At 40.6% G+C, this 20271-nt stretch overlaps 1 protein-coding gene across 2 annotated transcripts in view; it reads left to right on the top strand.

Moving 5' to 3' along the window:
- Positions 1-20271, top strand: part of THEMIS (thymocyte selection associated) — a 74734-nt gene that overhangs the window by 42741 nt on the left and 11722 nt on the right. For both annotated transcript variants that reach the window (XM_063151144.1, XM_063151145.1), the window contains exon 5: positions 16408-16558. In XM_063151144.1, coding sequence (XP_063007214.1) covers positions 16408-16558 — 151 coding nt within the window. The remainder of the gene's footprint in view (positions 1-16407; positions 16559-20271) is intronic.

The following is a 20271-nucleotide window of genomic DNA, read 5'->3' as shown; positions in this document are numbered from 1 at the left end:
AGTGCAAAGACTTGCCATTTTTATTTGTATGTAAAGTACCAGCACTCAAGTAGTTGCATGTCATTAAATTATTTCTAGAAAATAAATTGCCATTTGGAAGGTTTGCTCTTGGGTGAAATTATATCATTTTGTATGACTTTAGACAGATGCAATGAGTTAATTTGAACAGCTGCTCTTCAGTTCCCTAATTTTGTTCTCTCTTCTATCTCCCATCTCTCCTCTACTGAGCATGTCTTCTTCACTATATCTGACTGAAACAAATACATCCTTGGACAGCAGCTCCTGTACTTCATTGCAGTGTTTCCTCTATTCTGAAGGGCCTTGGTAAAAAATGGGGTGGTAGGGCACAAAACAGCTCAATGCCAGCTATAGCTCCTGGGACAGCTGAAAGTTGGATGTTTTAAGCCATCAAACTCCTTCTTCCTCAGCTGTAATATTCTCTTGTTGCACAGCACAGAATTTCACCCTGGGGTTTTGACTGAATAGTGATGGATTTGGTAACAGTCTCACCTGCACACTGGACACATAACCATTAATGGGGCACTTAATTTCAGAGGAACTATGAGATTAAAACAGGTCATGTGCTTCTACTTTTCAAGCCTCCTGTTAGTACTTTCATAAAGGCTGTGTTCTGTATTCAGCAGTCAATTTTCTCTGCAATAATTGCTGGACTATTTGGCTTAGTGGTACCTGAGGCATGCTTCCATGTAGCTCTTCTCCAGCTCTGATGCCACACATTAGCCTTTTCTTATGACAAAATTATTTTGAAGTCAGCAGGGCAGCTGTGAACATATGTAAATGTTTCTAAACATGAAAGTGCTACCTTGTTTGCAAACAGTGAAGAAGAGAGGAACCTTGCTGAAAGAGCTTGCCATCTGGGGAGGAAAAAAATAAACCTGCCAAAATAGCCTGTATCAAGGTTAAGGCTGGTGTTATAGTTGATGTAACTGAAATAGAAAACTTATGAGGCCTGAAAAGACACTATGGGTAGTGAGACAAGCTATGAACTGGTCCAATAGCTTACCAGCATTTGCTTCTGTGCCTGTCATTTAAACTCAATATTCATCAATGCTTACCTGCCTTATGGCCCTGTGGAATACACTGTAGGACACTGTACTGCATTCTGCTTCCTATTTTGTGGAAGGCAGGGCCCCTTGGTGCCTCAGATAACTCTGTGAGTGGCTTGGTAATTACTGTTGTTGTGACCCAAGTACAGGGTGAACCTTCACTAAAGATAGCTCTTTGTTTTGAGGAATCAAGTTTACATTTTTTTCAGTGGGTTTAGGATATTGGGGTTCTGATGAGCACATTTATGTAAAGATGCCTTTTTTGATAAACGAGTTGGTTGTTGGAGATGATTTCCTTTATTAGCCGGGTATATGCAAATCAATTGAACTTCGTACCCTTAATCATATCTTTGGGGAAGTTTTCTGACTTCAGACCTCTACTTCATTTAGAATGGTTCCATCATTCTGTTCAAAATATATTTTATAAATATATCAATATTTGTGATGTGTGCATGGGCCTGTTTTGTCAAGACTAAGGCAAGCTTGATTTTTTTCCCACATTTTTCATGTTGCTATTGGCTGTACAAGAGAACTATATAAGGGTAATATGAAAAGAAATGGGAACAAAAGGCTGCTGCCAGCTATAAGAATCCTGGGGAGGGATTTAATACTTGCAGCTATCCATAGCTTCAGTTCCTAGGCAGCTGGAGCTGCCTTCTCACACCTGGGGACTTGCCTTAGCTGATGGCTGGAAAATAAAAGCAGAATATTTGGATGAGATAAAATTCCACTAGGAAACATTGTGATGGTAAAAATCCATTTCACAGATATTTATAGTCATCTCATCACCTAGAGGGCCGTGTGGAATGAGGGTCTTGAGGTGTCTGAGCCCTGCAGAAACACGCAGTGAGTGGCAATCCCAGCAGACATCCTTATGTTCTAAATAGGTGGAGAATACATGTCAGAGGGAATAGACAGCAGACGACTTGCCTGCAGTCACTCAGCAGGTTAGTGGTGAGGCTTCTTGGCTGGCAGACCTGTTTTCTCCTGAACTAAATCTCTGGCCAGAACTTTTTCTCTGTAACTTTTAACAAAAAAAAAATAGAATGAGATCCCAGATGCAAAGTTTGTCAAACAGTCAGCCTACAAAATGAATTCACAGCAACCAAAGTATTTTTTAAGGATGTAGTTGTCATGAATTTGTAATGTGTCCCTATACATCTCCATCAAGTCTTAGGAAGAAGTTCTGTGATAAATAGCCTTGTGAAATAATGTTAGGTATGAGTTTAGCAAAATTATTCTGAAGTAGTTGGAGATCATCACCAGGCAGCTCTTTCTTGAATGACACCCATTTTTGTACTGACAACCAGAATAAATTTTCCACCTTACTCTCCAGGAATTCCCTCCTCTTCCTCCCTTTATAGTGGAAAAATAAAATTTATGCAGGTAAGAACAAATGCTATGGCAGTTGACTACTGTACTTAGCTCTCCTCTGGAACAAAATCCTTGATGCTCTTTTGTGCCAAAATATGTTAATTTTTCCCTGGCCCAAAACATTGAATTCTACCATGACTATGAGAGAGCTGAAATCAGAGGACTGCCTGAACAATTTTGGTCAGGTGTGAAATAAATGTTTTTAAAGAAATAATTTTGAAAAGAAAAAATCTGAGATGGGCAAAAGATGCTGTTTTAGCAAAAAGTAAAGCCTACTCTTCTGTACTACTGCTTTGAACCTTTAAATTACTTTGCAACCATTGATAAATTGATTTTCAATGATAAAGCTTCTTTCACAGCAGTGAAAAAGATTGAGGTTCCATTCTTGTCTCTATGCATTCATTAACTGCTAAATCTGATCAATTGTTTAAGACTGGGATTTGATTTGGCCTCTTCATTTTATGCCTCTCTAAAGCCACCATGTTCAGTGAAGGAACACCTGCCTAAATCAGAAAACTGCTATGGACCTTCAGTTTAGCTTTGTCTTCCACTTAGGGCTGTGACCTAATAATTACCAAACAAAAAGAAAGAAACATCTTGATTTTATTTAATGTCCCTGTGATATATTTCTAGCAAATAATAAATAACTAAATAAGCCTTTTGGTGCATAAGAGGAAAGGCAACATACACTCTGATATATTTGCTTGAACCTGGGCTGACTTCCCTACTTTTATCACAAGCAAGACAAAAGTAACCATTGGGAGTAAGAGATGTGCAAGGCTGTAAGAAAACAGAGTATATTAATGAAAAGTACTCAGCAGAGAGCCTATTACAGTATCTGTCCTCTCTCCTGTGCCACTGCAGAGCTAAAAGTGATTGATAATAACCTTGTAGTTACTGTACAATTTTCCTACAATTTTATCGTTGTAGTCATGGCATTGATCTACAGTTAAATGAGATAATTCCTGTGTGCTATCTTGCCAGTCTGCCAGGAGCAATGCACCAATTGTACCTGTAAAGTCACAAAAATAAAAAAGAATACCTGCTTGAATCCAGGGCTTAATATAGAAGCTACATTATGAAATTGCTATAAAGAATATTTTTAAGTTTGTAAGAGAAATGTGATGGGACTATTCAAACCTAGAAATTTCTATCAGTAGTAATGCTTTTATCAGAAGAATATTTAATAGTCTCCACTTTTTTCCTTTCACTATATGAAAGTTGCAAAGCCTCTTTTTTTTAGGGGGGCGGGGAAGTATGAAACTTTGTAACTGCAGTCTTACTTGTATTAAGTTCTAAGATACAAGAAAATGTTTATGCTACAAAACTGCAAAAGCTAGACTTTAAAAAAAAAACAATTAAAGTGGTGCAAAATACAAGATCCCTTATTTCTGCTTTATTTCTGATGGATCAAAATTCAAGTTCTTAGAAATTCTACTGAAAAATTCTAATGAAATTCTACTTTGGACCAGAAACCATGCAGTTCAGTGAAAACTCTGTGAAGCTTTCAAAGATATGTGTGAATCTTTCACCCAGTTTCTTCTCAAATGTCTTCTTTCACCCAACCCCCTAAACTTAAAATGAAACTTTTGGGTCACAAAACCACACAGACCACCTCCTGCAAAGATGTGCTAAAACCAGAACACAGTAAAACTCACTGACTTCAAAAAGCTCTGCAATGTAAGTGTGGCTTCCTACTCCTCCCTGGGTCTAGCTCTCGCTTGCATTAAAGCTTCTTTTCAGTTTTGCAGTGCAAAATGGGGCCCCAAAAGTTACTGTCACATGAGATGTGTTTCTCTGCTGTTGATGTACTGGCTCTAGAGGTGGTCAAATGGGCTAGGAGGAGTCAGAAGTTGCTGACCCAATAAATTCTGTCTCGAAAGGATGCATCAGGGGTGCCCTCAGGTTGCCTATGACACAGCTTTTTAATTCACAGTGAGATTCAATAACTTGGGAGTTTATGTCTTTGGAAATGAGTAGTGCTGAAGGGAAGGCTTCTGCTGGCAAGCAGGACTGTGCCATCCACAAACTTGCTGCCTCACAGATGCTCTTTGATGATCCATGTGAAATTAATGAGAGATTTCAGTCCAGCTCCAGGTAGATTTGAGGATTTTCTCCCTAGAGCCATTGTCACATGCAGTGTCACCTGCTGTTGATCTTATTAGTTATCTAAAAAGCTGAAGTGTTGGAGGGTGAGACTAACCTGAGATCTGCATTACTTTTACAAGCTTTCAAATGTCACAGGAACCCAGAGAACATAGATAGATTTGTTAGTTCTGAATTTTTCTATACCTAAGTAAATAAAAGACTATTAAACCAGAGAATTAATGACAACAAATTGTATATTCTTTTGTTCTTGTCAGTCTTCTTATATATTCCCAAAGAAGCAAATAAATAAATGATGTCAATTTATATGCTCTGTTTTTTATTTGAATTTTGGTAGCACCCACAATATGTTAAGCACTGTCCTCATCTGCAGAAACATACAATTTGTTTCCTGAATACCTTTTGGGTCAAGACCTACGAGATTTATATATCTGACAGATTATTAATCTTCCTTTGTGTCAGAAAATACACACTGCTGTAGAAAACATTGTTTCCAAGGTCCTGACTTTGCCAGCTGTTAGGCCTGTAAAAGACCATGGCGAGATTTTCCACTTACCAAATGGGATTATTCACCACAGTAAACTTCAGTATGTGTGAATGTGTGGGTCTCTGAGGCTCTGCTCCTGTAAACAATGAAACCTGTGCATAGCTGTACTCAAAGATGAACACTGATTTTAATAGACTGATTTCTTCAGCTGGTTATTGCATTAGTCTGTTTCTCACCACGTCAAGAAGACACCAACAGCCAAAACCAGCCAAATGAATTTGAGAATTTGTGTTGCTTTCACTCGACTCTCAACCAGCTTGAAACAAGTACTAGCCACCTCATCTTTCTGAAGCTTGGCCAGGCTCATTGCAGGTTTGCCATTTTGTTTCAGCTGGGACAACCTCACTTCTGCCACAAGGTTCTTTGCTGGCATGATCACAGCTCTCCTGATCTGCTCGTGGCTGGCTGGAGGCACGGCTGGGAGTACCTTGTTGTACCAGAGCTGGAACATATTGCATCTGCTCAGTGCTGTGCCCCTGTGCAGCACTCTATTTCAACAAGCTGTGGTTTTGTGCCACAAAAGCCATGGAAAACAGTTATGAGTGCAGAGGGATGTTCAATTCTCATTCTCAGAGCTTGGTATTGGGGCTGATTGGGCTACAACCCTCTCTGGGAGGGAACTCAACCTCTGTGGAGTCAGTGCCTGGGAGGGAGGGTGGTACAGGGGAAGGTGGGAGCCACAGGCAGAAGTGGGCACGTGGTATCACACAGTTTCATTTTGATACTCAGGAGTAAATGGATTTGAAAGCCTTCCTTTCCCTTAATTTTTGCTCCCTGTAATTAATTGAGGAGATTCAAAATCTAAAATGCCTACAGCCAGAAACAGATCAAAAAGTCTTCTTTTAATAGTTTTGGTAAGTACTTGTAATCAGAAGTGAATTTTTTTTCTGACAGGTGTGTACTTCCCAATTTGCCAAAAGTATCAGGATGTAGAGATCCTTTCTGATGAGGAAAAATCCAGATCCTTTACAGGATGTGATTCAGAGTTGCCAATAATCCAAAGACCCCTGTGACTTGGCTGGGTTTGCTAACCACTGGTGTGCAGTTAAGCACAGCTGCAAGGGAATTAATTGTCAGGACTTTTTGAAATTATGTCAGAGAATAAAGAATTGAAAGGGAAGTGGAAATGGGGCAGAATAGTTTCTTTCTGAAAAACAGGCTGGCTTCTAGTGGGCAAGTTGAAATATTTATATACTCATATCTCTGTGTACATTTATATGTGTGTATGTGTGCGTGAAGGCAAAATTCTTGAAGGAATTGAAACGTTGCAGAAATACCTGTTAGAATAGCAATGCATTTTGCTAATAAAATAACCCATTTTCCTTTCACTCCTGCTGCTACATTCCCTGCTGTGGCCTGGAAAACAGACGATTTTGAAAAACAAGAAGCCTGATGCTGAATTCAGCCATGACTGAGCAAATCCAGAATAATGCTTTCAAATTACAGGGAGTGAGTGCAGATTTGCACCCAGGGTCTGAGGACTGAATCCAGTCTCAAGTATTTAATTCCTACCAACTCAGTGTCTTGCTGCTTTCCCCGGGCTGATGTCTGCTGCACACAGCGATTTCTGTCTAGCAGGAAGGGAAAGCAGAGGGTGAGTTCTGCAGCTGGACTTGCAGACTCATGCTAGGAAGGCCAGCACAGCAGTAAGAACATGAAAGGAATTTATTTTAAAAATTTCAGTCCCCCACTCCTCTCCACCCCCACCTCACCCCCAGTCTCTGCAGGACCACAATTAGAGGAAATGGGCAGGATACATTCAGAACGAGGGGAGTCAGAACAAGGCTGGAAGCAGATCAGGAGCTCAAGGGGAGGCTGGACAAATACTTGGAAGAGACACCCTGTGAGTGTTACTAAGGCACAAACCACGTCAAACTCAGGAAATTCCCTGAGCTGAAAATAGTAAGAGGCTGAGAGTGTATTTGGGTGTAACAGATCCTGACTTGCTCTGTTGTCACTCTTCCTTGGGGTCTGCTTAAGGCAATGGTGAAGCAAAAATACTCTGTGAGATGTATTTTGACCTGAACCAGTGTGGACATTATTTAAATGTTCAAGGGCAGAGAAGATCTGAGGACTGAGGGGAGACAGATGGAACAGCAGTGCAGGGTGGACTACCTCCTTTGGAGTCCTGTGTCAGGAGTCACAGGAAATTTCATTCTTCTTTTCATTTAGTTTCAATTCAAATTTTCCACACACTAAACTGCACTTTCATTCACATCATTTTCAGCCTTCAGATTTCAGTCTGCTGAGTATATTCCATCTGCAGTTTGGCAAACCTGCAGGTAATTATCTGTCCCTTGTAATTATATTTTCAGTTAATGTTCCATTAAAGGCAAAAGAAAAGAATCCATATCTTCTGCTTAAGTGGTGATAGCACAAAATACAACATTTCATAATCTTTGAACAAACAAGCAGTTCAATTTGGCAAGGTGAGGTGCATTTGAAATACAGAAGTAGGCCGCATTAATTTATGTCTTCAGGTGTATACTTTTTTCCTACCAAGAATTTGCCTGTTTAGTGGGTGCTTACCCCAGGAGAAAAGCAAAGCCAGCCTTGGGGTAAAGCGTTAGACTCACTATGAAACTATGGGATCTTTTCTTGCTCCCTTTCAGGAGTGTTGTGAGTGCCATGGAAACCAGGATTTCCACAAGTTGATATTAACTTTCATTGCCCAATCTGAAACAGCCCAAGCCTAATTTTTTAGCTAAGAGCTCACAAGTGCGGCTGCAATTTCTGTGTCTCTGATAGCAGAGAAGGCAGGTTGGTTAAGAGCTCAGGGTGTGTAGAAAGGTGGCAGCTGGTAGCATCTCACCAGTTCCTACCCACTTTTTGAAGCAATGTGGAAAAGAGTACATTTTGCTTTACCAGCATGTAAAATGCATGAAATAATATTTTTCTTTCACTGCATGGAGTCTTGAAGAGACAAAGTGCTGTTTAAGACTAAGTACTCAGGAAAAAAGCCAAACCTTAACATAAAGACATCACTGCAAAAATAAATGTAATATTATCATCCGCATTATAGTAAAGATGAAAAAACTATTCTCTGCTCTGAGGCACTGGGGATCAAGCACTCTCCCCTTTACGTATTTAGCAGGGAGAGCAGAGGGAAGAGATGGAGCTGGAGAGCATTATGCAGCATTTTGCATTTGAACTAATGCTAAAAGATTTTTAAATAGCCTTTTTGCTTTCTAACACTAAGCCCAAGGTGTAAGCCTGGTGATTTTGTGGTGGCTAATACAGCATTGCTTCATCCTAGGCCACTCAAGGGTGCCCAACATCATTTTCTCTTCTCTTTTGCTTGTTCACAGACAGAGCAGGGGAAAAATATCTGGGAAAAAGGAACTGACAGCTTCAGTTACCCAGAGGTTTGAAAGATCTTTGGTAGCAAAACTGAATTCCAAAGTCTCTTGGGAAGCAATCAGTACTATTCTGGAAAAATCTGGGGGGGAGATAAAGATCTCATTCAACAAATGATTGTACAAACACTGTGAGCAGTGAATGAGTACATGAAAGCCATTGGATTAAGAACTAAAATCTTGGGACTCTGAATTTTCAGAGCAAGCAAAGAATTTCTGTGGAATGCAATGGAAAAACACTCTAGTGTGGCTTTTTATTTATTACATAATGCAACTTATTTTGTTTCCATTTGCTGCACAAAATTTACCTGAGCTGTGGGAACTGTCAGTGAAGAGTGGCAGTATTTCCTTACCTCCTTAAAACCCTCGCAAAATTTCCTAAGAAAGCATGCACTGTTCACTTACAACAGCCCTTTTCAAAGGTCATTCTATCAGCTGGATCCCTTTTTCCCTCTGTTTGTTATTCCCCGCCACTCCCACCGCAATTATTAAACCACAGCCTGTTAAATTACAGGATCTTAACGTTTCACTACATTGCATCCAAAAAATCATCAGATCTCATCAAGCCTTGTTTTCTCTCTCCGTAGTCCCAGAAATTTATTGTGCGTCGTTTCAAAGTGGGGAGAGGGGTGGACCAGAAGGAGAAATCTTTGTCGGAGGAGAGTTGGGATGTCAGGCTGTCCGGTCTCACGGCAGAGCCGCGGTCCCGGCAGCGCGTTCCGGGGGGAGCGCTGGGCCGAGCGCCGGGATGCGCCGGGATGCGCGGGATGCGCGGGTGCGCGGGATGCGCCGGGATGCGGCGGGATGCGCGGGATGCCCCGGGATGCGCGGGATGCGCTGGGGTGCGCGGGATGCGCGGGATGCGCCGGGATGCGGGGGATGCGCGGGATGCCCCGGGATGCGCGGGATGCGCGGGATGCGCCGGGATGCGGCGGGATGCGGCGGGATGCGCGGGTGCGCGGGATGCGCGGGATGCGCGGGATGCGCCGGGATGCGCCGGGACGCGCCGGGATGCGGCGGGATGCGCGGGACGCGCCGGGACGCGCCGGGACGCGCCGGGATGCGCCGGGATGCGGCGGGATGCGCGGGATGCCTCGGGATGCGCCGGATGCGCGGGATGCCCGGGATGCGCGGGATGCGCGAGATGCGCGGGATGCGCGGGATGCCCCGGGATGCGCCGGGATGCGGAGCCCCCTAGTGGTGCCCGCCTCCTGCTTCCCCGCTTATTCCTTTTGTCATGGGTTTTTGTGTCATTCCTCTATGTCATCGGCTGTCCCAGCTCACAGACAATTTGCGTGCCGCTGGTTTCGCCAAGACCAATAGGCCTGGCACATTATTTTCTTTTGTTTTAGTGGGAATGGATCTGGCTGGAACAAGGCATTCTGCTCTGGTTTGTTTTGGTTTTAAATCCAAGTATTCTTGCACAAATCCTGAACAGGGATTAATTATTCCTGTCCCTGCTATTAGGAAAACATAAGAGTTTAAACCTTTAGAATGTGCCTACAGTAGCATTAGCCTACAACCAAGAATGATTTTTTTTTTAATATATTTTTCTCCTTTTTAACCTTTGGGAAAAGAACCAGGAGCAACCGGGTCCAGTGGAAGATGTCCCTGCCCATGGCAGTGTGGGTGGAATTAGATGGTCCTTAAGGTCTTTTCCAGCCCAAACTATTCTATGATTCTATGAGAAAACCCAGACTACTGACAATGAAAGTCAAATTAATTGTGATATTGTTGGTATGCAGAGGAAATACCTTGTGAGGAAGAAATTTATTAAGCACTTAAATCTGGATCACAAAACTTAATTTTATCATGTGGTTTTTGCCTCTTTTAGGCAGACAATAATTCACAGATTAATACAATTTTGCTTCGGTCTTTGAAACGATTTAACCTTGACCCCTTCTTTCTCAAAATTGTTAATCTGCAGTTTATAGTACCTTATGAGTCCTGCAGGCAAATAATAATTCTCCAAAGTGCTCTCATCCTGTATATTAATAAGACTAAATGAGGACCCTCTTTATTGCCCATGGCCTTTCTGAAGTATCTTCTAACTAGCTCTTCTCCTTTTCCACACTCCAGTGGACTGTGGAAAATGAAGACTTGATACCATGCACTGGAATCAGTGCAATGGGAAAGACTGTTAAAATTCTTTGCTGCAAAATCATAGGCCCTTGTCAGTACCCTTTGTTATGGGTACACTGTGCCCTTGCAAAAATCACCCTGATGTGCAAGGTAAGTTGGCTTGTCAATAGATCATACAGGAAGGCTACCTTGGGATACAAGTGAATAATAATCCAAAGGCAATTGTTTCTTTTCAAGTGGAATAAATCAATCTTAATTGTCTCCCATAATAATACAGATTTTGAGACAAGTCAGCAGTTCCCATGTGTGTGCACCCATTATTCAAATTTGTGTTCCCTATCTGTTAGGCAAGAGCACCCATTCAGATTTTTAGTCAGACAGTAGGTGAAATATATTTTCATAGAATCATAGAATGGTTTGGGTTGGAAGGGGCCTTGAAGACCACCTGGTTCCAACCCCCTGCCATGGGCTGGGACACCTTCCCTTGGACCAGGTTGCTCAAAGCCCCATTCCAACCTGGCCTCAAACACTTCCAGGGATGGGGCACCCACAGTTTCCCTGGGCAACCTGTGCCAGTGCCTCACACCCTCACAGAAAATAATTTCTTCCTAAAATCTAATCTAAACCTACTGACTTTCAGCTTAAAACCGCTCCCCTTGTCCTATCACTCTGCTACCTGATAAACACCTCTTCTTCTTTGCTGTAAGCTCCCTTTAGGTACTGGAAAGCTGCCAAAAGTGTCCCTAGAGCCTTCTCTTCTTCAGGCTGAACAACCCCAGTTCTCTCAGTCTATTTTCACAGGAAATGTGCTCCAGATCGTGTTTGTGGCCCTCCTCTGGACCCACTCCAGCAGATCAATGTTCTTCTTATGCTGGGTGCCCCAAAGTTAGATGCAGTACTCTGGGTGGGGGTCCACCAGAGTGGAATAGAGGGGGGTCACCTGATGATGAGCACTGGTGTAAATCTGACCAGTGCAGTTACTCCAGAATGCATCCAATGTGTGCTCTTCCAACCCAAAAGTAATTCGGATCTGTGACTAAAGATAGTCTTGGGCTCTGAATGTGATAGCATTTACTCTGGCTGATACTACATCGGAAACAAAATCTGTGACTATTTTCTGACCCATTGTAGTTCCAAACTGTCCCTGCATAAAGTCATGCAGATATAATGACTGTGGGAGCAATATCATATAGGTAGGTTGTAATTCTGTAGGTTCTGAAGCTCATGAAGTCTTCTTTATAAATCAGACACTATGAATACTGATATGTCTCTCTCTACCACCCTCTCTCACAATTTCCTTGAAATACTCTGCAAACTATTTAAAACTAAAACTTCATCCAGCCTGGGTTGGGCTTCCTGGTGAATAGAGTGCTGTGCCACTCCCTTACAGAACTGTCATATGCAGCTTGTGGGGATAAATTGTCTTTTTTGTCTGTGTTTGGACAGTGAAATCATTCATCACACTTTCATTCTATGTATATATCTTTTTCTTCTAGTGGAAAGGTACATGCAGCAATTAAGCATTTTAGAGATAAATATACCCATGCAGTTAATTCCAAAGCAATAAATATGTATCTGGAGTTTTGGCTTGGGTTTCTGATGGCTGTAAATACTGCCACTCCAAGTTGTTTTCAAAGATTGCAGTAAAAGGTTTATGTTCTGTATCTACCAGCATGGGTGACTTGTAATAATGTACTCCAAAGGTGTAGTGCCATGTCCAGCACTGATTGCTCCAGCAAATGAGTACTCCTCTTCACTTGAGTCATTTGTAATCACCTAACAGCTTGACTTTCAGTCTGGAAAGCATAATTTTGTCAGATTGGTTTATGGCACTATATCTCTCACCACATTTTCAGAGATTGTGACAGCTACTGGTTTCATATTTGCTTCTAAATATTTTTATGTACTTTAAACAAATATTTCCTTCTTTACAGTGAATGTTCTAGCTATTGTTGAGGTGTTCTTTCCTTAAAAAAAAAAGGCAACCAAAAAATAATGTGCATTATGAACATGAATTATTTTCTTTTTTTGTAACTAGATATAAAAGACCTTTTTTTCTACTTGCTCTAAGAGCATCTCCTTCTTCCGTTTTATCTCAGTGGTTACAATAATTTTGCCGGACACCTCCAGAGTTAGAAGAGGGTGGGGGTTATTGTTTGTTTGATTTATGGTTTTATTATTGTTGGGTTTTGTGGGTTTTTTGGTGGGTTTTTTTCGGTTGGTTGGTCGGGGTTTGGGAGTGCTTTTTGTAAGAACTTCTGTGCTATTTTATGGGCTGATTGAGAATTTGCGATCAAATACTGCTGTCTGAAGCCTGTGTGGGACAGGGATTGTCCTTCAGTGTTTTTCGGTTGCATCTTGCAAAGGAGTAGGAATTTCCAGAGTCACTGCATTATGAGTTACAATTTAACTCCTGGAAGGCAAAAGATTAAAGACCAGAAACTCCTCTTCCTAAAGAAGAGATGACTCAAGAAAAAGAGTAAAAATCATAATGAAAGGAGAAAATTAATAAAATTAAGAGTTAGGGCAGTAAAAAGAAACCTCGCGACCCAAAGTAAATTTCAGAGCAGAAATAAACTCTGGTACTCATTGCCACATGATACTGATAACAGAAATGTAAATGAATTTAAAAAACAATTTGACACTGTAATGAAAAAAATATTTACATGGATGCAATTGTTGATGGCCCAAATTTTTTAAGCTGGAGGAGAACACAGCTTGGAGCTGTGAGAGAAAGATGAGAGCGAACACTTATGTTGCAGGAGATATCAGCATTTTGAGGACAGGTTTTGTGCAACTGTGGCTGTAGATAGCGAAAACATCACTATTTGGCCAGTGCCACTGATAAGAACTATTGTCAGATTTCACAGCTTTTGGAGCAGACAAGCAGAGGGAAGCCTTGCTTGCAGAAGAGAGCTCATGTACACACACACACACAGATGCAGTGCCTTAAACTCTTCAGGTGATCAAGGGGAAAAGGGAAACTAATTCAAACCCCTTGCCCTGAAACTCAGTTTGCCTCGGCAGTGTTTTCAGTTTGTGCACCTTTGACAAACACTGCACTCATTTACAACTTCTGCTGAATTCTGACTCTTTGTTCTTACTAAAGTGATGCATCTCCAGCCCTTTAGTTCTCACCTTAGCTCTCACACTTTTTTGTGTTTATCCTGTTTGATGTAACACCTCCTTTTTCCTGAGAAGGACTGTGTGTATTTAGACTCATTTACCTTTACAGATTTATGCTTTGACTCCAGAGTTGTTCTTGGACCACAAGCAAACTTGAAGATGTCATGGGAAATTCTTAGTCATTGCTGTAAAATTTTTAGTTCATGCACCTCTAGATGTTGGTTTTATTTTCCAAATGCTGAGGTTTGGGGTTTCCTCACGAATTGTCTTTTATAACAAATGACTGCAGCTCAGATTATGAGTTTTTAATTGAATTAATGTTTTTTCTGGCAGTAACTATTGAAAATCATGGCTGATATCCTGACTTTTTTAAATTAGTGGAACAATGAGTCTGCCTAGATAGAAATTCTGGGCTGTTAAGTTTGCCAGGTATTTGAAAGACATCTGTAAGACTTCTCTGTTACAAAGTTTTTAAAAAGCAACTCATCTTTGTTGGTCTATAGTATAATGACTATCTATAGTGCTATTAAGGATGTTAAAATGCTATCAGATTTCAGCATAAAGTGATGTGACAGTTCATTTTCTGTAATCCTATTTGTTTTTAAATGTTTGAGTTTTGCATATTTTAGTTTGTTTACAAGGTGCCCCAGGTAACTATTTTTTTCACAGCATGTGGTTTTGCTGATGAATTATAAGATGAGCACAAATTCCAGATACATTTTTCTTAATGAGACTATCTTTCTATTTTGATATCAAGGCCTGTTTTTAATTAGTTAAGGCAATGCAAAATAAATAAACTCAACATACTCATACATCACATTGATTGCTAGTATTAATAGCTAAGTAAGGAGCTGAGTAGAAAATAAGAGAATTCATGTGGATTTTTTTAAAAAAAATCTTTCTTTTTTTTTTTTTTTATGTCTACAGTTTAAATTAAGGTTCCATCCTTCCCTGAAAGCTAAGCATTAAATGAAAGCTTTCTGTATGCTAAGTATGCCAAACAACTGGAATACAGGAATAATCTGCCTATGAATAATAGTTACCCTACCCTTCCCAAGACCTTTAATTTGTGATAAAGAGGTATGACTGATACCAAGGATGGGACTAGTTTAGTGGCAGCTCTGAAACATGGTTATTTAGGCATTTATTTTCCCCAAGCAGAAGGTGGACATTTCTCAAGAATGCTGCTTATAAAATGAGTGTTCATATAATTGGGACAGTCTGGCAACAAGCAGGTGGGGCATACAGGCATGTTTAGGTGCTGAAGATCAAGAAAAGGAGATGAAAGAAAGGCCATGCCCGTCCTGGTGAAAGAAAGTTAAACCCTCTGCTGTGAAGAATTTCTTCTGACATTTCTGTCCTCTTGGCAAAGTATTTCTTAGCTGAATTTCTTTTTTACATGCCCTGAATTTTTTGTGAATTACAGCACTGCTTACAGCTTTGCTGGGCCTCAGAGGTTCTTTTGGGACCAAGGCAAGCACTCCACAGCCTTGTACAGCCTGTAGAGCACAAACATGCATTGAATACTGCAACTCAACTGACTCCTGTAGATTGATCCTGCGAGGTTTTTTTTTAAGAAAAAGGAAAAAAGTAGAGATTCCTCTAATTGAAAAATAAGGGTATTACACTTGTGCAGTGTTGTTACCCACCCACTGGGCAAAGTCATCCCTATGTTTTATGGATTTCATCCTTATCTGTTTTTCTTAATATACTCTTCCAAATTTTCTATTTTGATTCCCAGTGACTTCTTTTGTTGCTAGCTGATCTCTTTTTTCAAAAAGGGCAAGTTGTTGTAAAATGTGGGCTTGTGTTGCGCCTTCGCAAATTGTGGGTTGATTCTGAAAAGATCAGATCCTATTACTGTGTAGCTACTGTCAGATTTACCAGCTTGACCTTATCTCTCTGAATAGGATGGGCTTTGTCATTGCTAAGGAAAAAAATCTGTATTTGATTTTGAATGGAAAATCCATACTGATTATTTCCTAAAATATATACTCTGGTATAATGATTGCAATTGGTCTGTACCTACACTGCAGCTACTGTAGAGCTTCACCAAAGATATATTTTTGACACTTTTAATTGACTGTTACTTACACAGCCAAAAATATGTATTTTACTGAAAGTATTTATGATATAAATACCTCAAAATTAAAAAAACCCCAACATAATTATGGAAAGGTGTATAGGAAGCTTGAATTTCAAGGGATGCAAATATTGAGGCCATCTAACTTACTTTTTCCAGTGTAATAAAACTATAATTAATAATGTCATAATTGTATGTTCCCATCATCTAACTATACTATGCTGTGAATGCTACTGGGTAAATGTAATTGAAATGTCAGACTTTATATGAGTTTGTGATATAATATGTAACAGAACACATTAAATGAACAATCGATACAATAAAAATAGTTAATCAGAAAGTAATCTGAATCAACCAAAACGGATACATAAATCTCCTTTTGCTTGTGTGACACCATATAGCCAAAATATAAAAAGGAAAAGAAAGACTGGAGATGTGTTTTAGTGGTAAACTCTTCACCTAGAGTGCCTCCTGGTCATGTTATTTTGTGATATACATGCCTGAAAGACAAGCTCTGTGGTAAATGTCATCGATGACTTTGACAAACAGAAAAATCTGCAGTTAAAACTCTCAGAAATAACCCAAAGAATATTGCTCTTGCATGTCACATCAGTTTGGAATACCAATTTACATGGAAATTTAATGTACTATTCTATCTAATTTCAGAATTTCTACGTAGACACCACCAGGAAATTGTGCTCAGATCAAGATGCTGCTGTTTTGGAATTGCAAGTTAGTTGTCAAAATGATTTGGTGCATTGTGAGAATAAGGACGTGACTGGGAAAGCTACACTAGTGGAAACCACTGTGGCTAAAGGTCAGTAAAGCTTTATGGTTTGAGCTATTAATACAACAAAGCTTAACCTCAGCCCTAATGAAAATTTGTCATACAGGAGTATCTTGTGGGATTTCACTTGGAATCTGTGGCTTAGTCAGAGAGGGATGAAAAGGGAACCTTTCTGTTCTTCCTTCATAAATGCCATAAGGCAAATTCATCCAGGCTCTCAGCAGCAGCGTGGTATTAAACTCTGTCTGACACTGCAGCATGAATATTCAGTGGGTTTTAGGAACAGACGACTGGAAAACATGTGCTGATCTTTTGCTTTACAGTGACGCATACACATAATCTGTTATTAAAAAAATACCTATCCCAAAGTGTTTTGAGATGAGAAAGCCATTTACATTAAAGATATAGAGATGCCTTCAACTCATATTTTTGTATTTTGAAGACCATAATAATACTGAGCAAAATCCTTGACCAATAGTTGTTTTTAAATTTTTCTCTACTTGTTTGTATTTCCCATAATTTTGATAGATGGCTAGTTCTTCTACTTATCTTTCAAGTTTTTCTTTTTCAGAAATGAACCATACTGAAGTTGAAAGGCTAAATCATGAGAGGACAAATCCAAATTCATTTTATGTATTTCAACTTGGCAGTTAATATTAAAAAAATTATTTCATTAATCTCTCAGTCACAGGTTATATTTGAGATATGAAAAAAATCACCTTAATTACAACACTGGAACATTTTGAGGACTAAAGCATGAGTATTCATCCTCACAGCATTTGTTAACTGATAATTGATATCAATAGAAGAACTTCTTATAAATTTCCTCTTTTTTTCCTTGTCATTCAGTGTGCAAGACTCTTAAAAAGAATTGTCTATTTGAAAGTGTGTATTGAAACTTCTAAAAGCTACATAAACCAATTTTCTGGAGAAGAATTACAGTGCCATGCTAAATATTCACTAATCCTTATTGCTGTGGAAATTGATTATTTGGGGACTGATTATTGAAAAGTGATGTGGTTTAACCCCTGTCAGTGACCAAGCCTCACACAGCTGCTTGCTCGCTCCCCCACCAGCAGGATGGGGGGGAGAATTGGAAGGGGAAAAGACAGAAAGCTTGTGGGTTGAGAGAAAGACAGGGAAAGCAAAAACCACTCACACAAGCAAAGAAAACCAAGGAATTAATTCAAGGCATCTCATGGGCAGCCATCTCCAGGACAGCAGGGCCTCATCTCATGTAACAGTGATTTGGGAAAACAAACTCCATCACTCCAAATGTCCCCCCTTCCTCCTCCTTTCCCTTTGGTCAGTTTGGGTCACCTGTCCCAAACTCCAACTCCCCTTTCCAGCTATGGCAGTAGGAGAAACAGAAAAGCCCTTGGCTCTGTGCAAGCACCTGTGTTCAGCACAAATCCAAAACCGCCCTGTACTTGTCACTGTGAATACAATTAATTCTGCCCCAGCCAAAACCAGCAAAATATCTTGGTATCTGGCAGCATCTAAATAAAATTCCAGATTTGTTATTTTGTGGCTTTGAAAAATCTCTTTTCAGGCTTTGTTTTGTCACTGTTTAATGATTTGATTAGATTTTATAGGGGTAAATGGTGAAGCTTACATGTCAGCAGGTACAAAGGACAGTTTAAATCCCACAAAATAAAAAGAATACCAACATGGGTTAACGTGGTACTCTTTTCTTGTTAAGGGCACTTCCTGTAAATCACTGAGGCTTGGCTTTGAAAACCATGTCCACAGGGATTAATTGGGTCACTAGCCTGGGTTAGTCTCTGTGGGGTGAGGCAGACAAGGGACGCAGAGGGAACACACCTGAAGAAAATGTGACCAGTGTCTCTTTGAGAAAGACGGCAGACATAAAATTTATGCTGAGGCTTGGCTTATTGACAAGCACAAAAGTCAGTGCTTGAGTAGGTGCTTAACTCTATTGGCCTAGACTCCTCACAGACAAGAAATGTGACACAGGCTAAAGTCTCAAAGTGCCTTTATGGTGAAGAGTCTTCAAATATTTTTCTGAATGCAGCTTCTCAGTTCGTGCAAAAAGTGAAGTCATAGAGTCACTTCCTGTGCCTGTTACAGGAATTGTACAGCAGTTACTAAGCTGAGCTCCATTGGCTGAGAAAAGCAGTATGGAGCCACTGTTACTAAAGCTTCAGCTCAATAACAGGACTGGGAGGTCACTTGGTCTTTCCATTTTTCTACTGCAAAGGTATTTGTTACTTCTTGTGTTTCTTTTGTAGCTGGAAGTGTCTGGGAAGTGTCTGTCTCCATCTTCTTCCTATCTTCCCATCAGGTACAGATGCCCAGTGATAACATCTTCCCTGAGCCTTCTCTACCAGGCTGAACAGCCTCAGCCCTCTCAGCCCCCCCTTCTATTTCAGATGCTTAAGGCACTTGATCACCTTCATGACCCTCTGCTGGACTTGCTCCGGACCATCCATGTCCCTCTTGTACTGGGAGCCCAGATCTGGACCCAACACTCTAGGTGTGCTCCCACCAGTGTTGATCAGGGGGACAAGGATCTCTGCTGGCACCACTTTGCCTAATGCAGCCCGGGAGGTGTTGGATCACTTTGCCACAAAGACACATTGCTGGAGCACGGTCAGCTTGTCTTCCCGGACCCCAACGTTTTCCTGGGCAAAGCTGTTTTCCAGTCATTCCTTCCCAGGCCTTGCATTTTCTTCCACTGAACTTCATGAAAGTCCTCTCTGCCCAGTTCTCCCACCTGTTCAGGTCCTTTTGGATGGCAGCACAACCATCTCAGCTGCTCCTCCCATTGAAAACTTACTAAAGGAAGCTTGTTCCCACCTACTGCTCCATTAATGAATCACTGTGTCTGTAGCAGGCACCCACAGCATCACTCATATTGGTCTCTCTGTTAAATCCTGACCCAGGAACTCTCAGGGGGTTCTTCACTTGTCCCTAGGCAAGAAAGCTGCTTCTGTTACCCATGATGCCAGCAAGATTTTTTCCTTCTCCTTCATGCTGTGTGTTAGCTCATGCAGTTTGTGGTTCTGGATCTGGACTTTTTGCAACAGTTCCAGGTTTGGACCCTCTGCTGAACATGTTTCAGCACCATGGTGAAATGCTGCAACATCACTGACTGTCCCATCTGCCCTGCTTGAAGTCTGTCCTCCTTCTCTCTCTTTATTCATCCAGATATAACAGCATTAGTCTTTTGTCCACCACATTAAGCCTTATTTATATGTCATTGATAACTCCTTTTATAATCTCCAAAAGCACTTGATTTTTATTGTGATTTTTCAGCTTCTAGCACAATTCTGTTTTTCTTAGCCAATTCTTCACTTGCTCTTAATTCTGAAACAATCTAATTGAGAAGAATGCTTTGTCTAGGCCCTTTTTCAGCCTTGAAAATATCTTTTCTCTATTGTTCTTGTTCTATTTCCTTTGGCAGTCATTGCATCAAGATCCTAATATTTGCTGTGACATCCCTTCAGAGAAAGCGGGGTTTACTTTTCTTCTGGCTGAGACCACCATTAGTCATGGTAGACTGATGACAACTCCTCCTGCTTCTAGTAGACATATTTTTTTTAAACTTTAGCTATCATTCAGGCTTATCTTTTCCTGTGTTTTTCCATGAATTTATGGCTGGAGACCCATGCTTTGCAGGTAGCTTCCAGGTAGCTTTGGGTGTATGACCAAGAGTATTAGAGAAAGAAAATGGTGTTAAGACTGCTGAAGGCTTGCATGACTGGAACTGCAAACATTTA

The sequence above is a fragment of the Melospiza melodia genome, chromosome 3 (genome assembly GCF_035770615.1).
Source record: "Melospiza melodia melodia isolate bMelMel2 chromosome 3, bMelMel2.pri, whole genome shotgun sequence".
Lineage (NCBI taxonomy): Eukaryota > Metazoa > Chordata > Aves > Passeriformes > Passerellidae > Melospiza > Melospiza melodia.
Note: the sequence above shows the minus strand (reverse complement) of the source record. Positions and strands in the feature narration are given on the sequence as shown.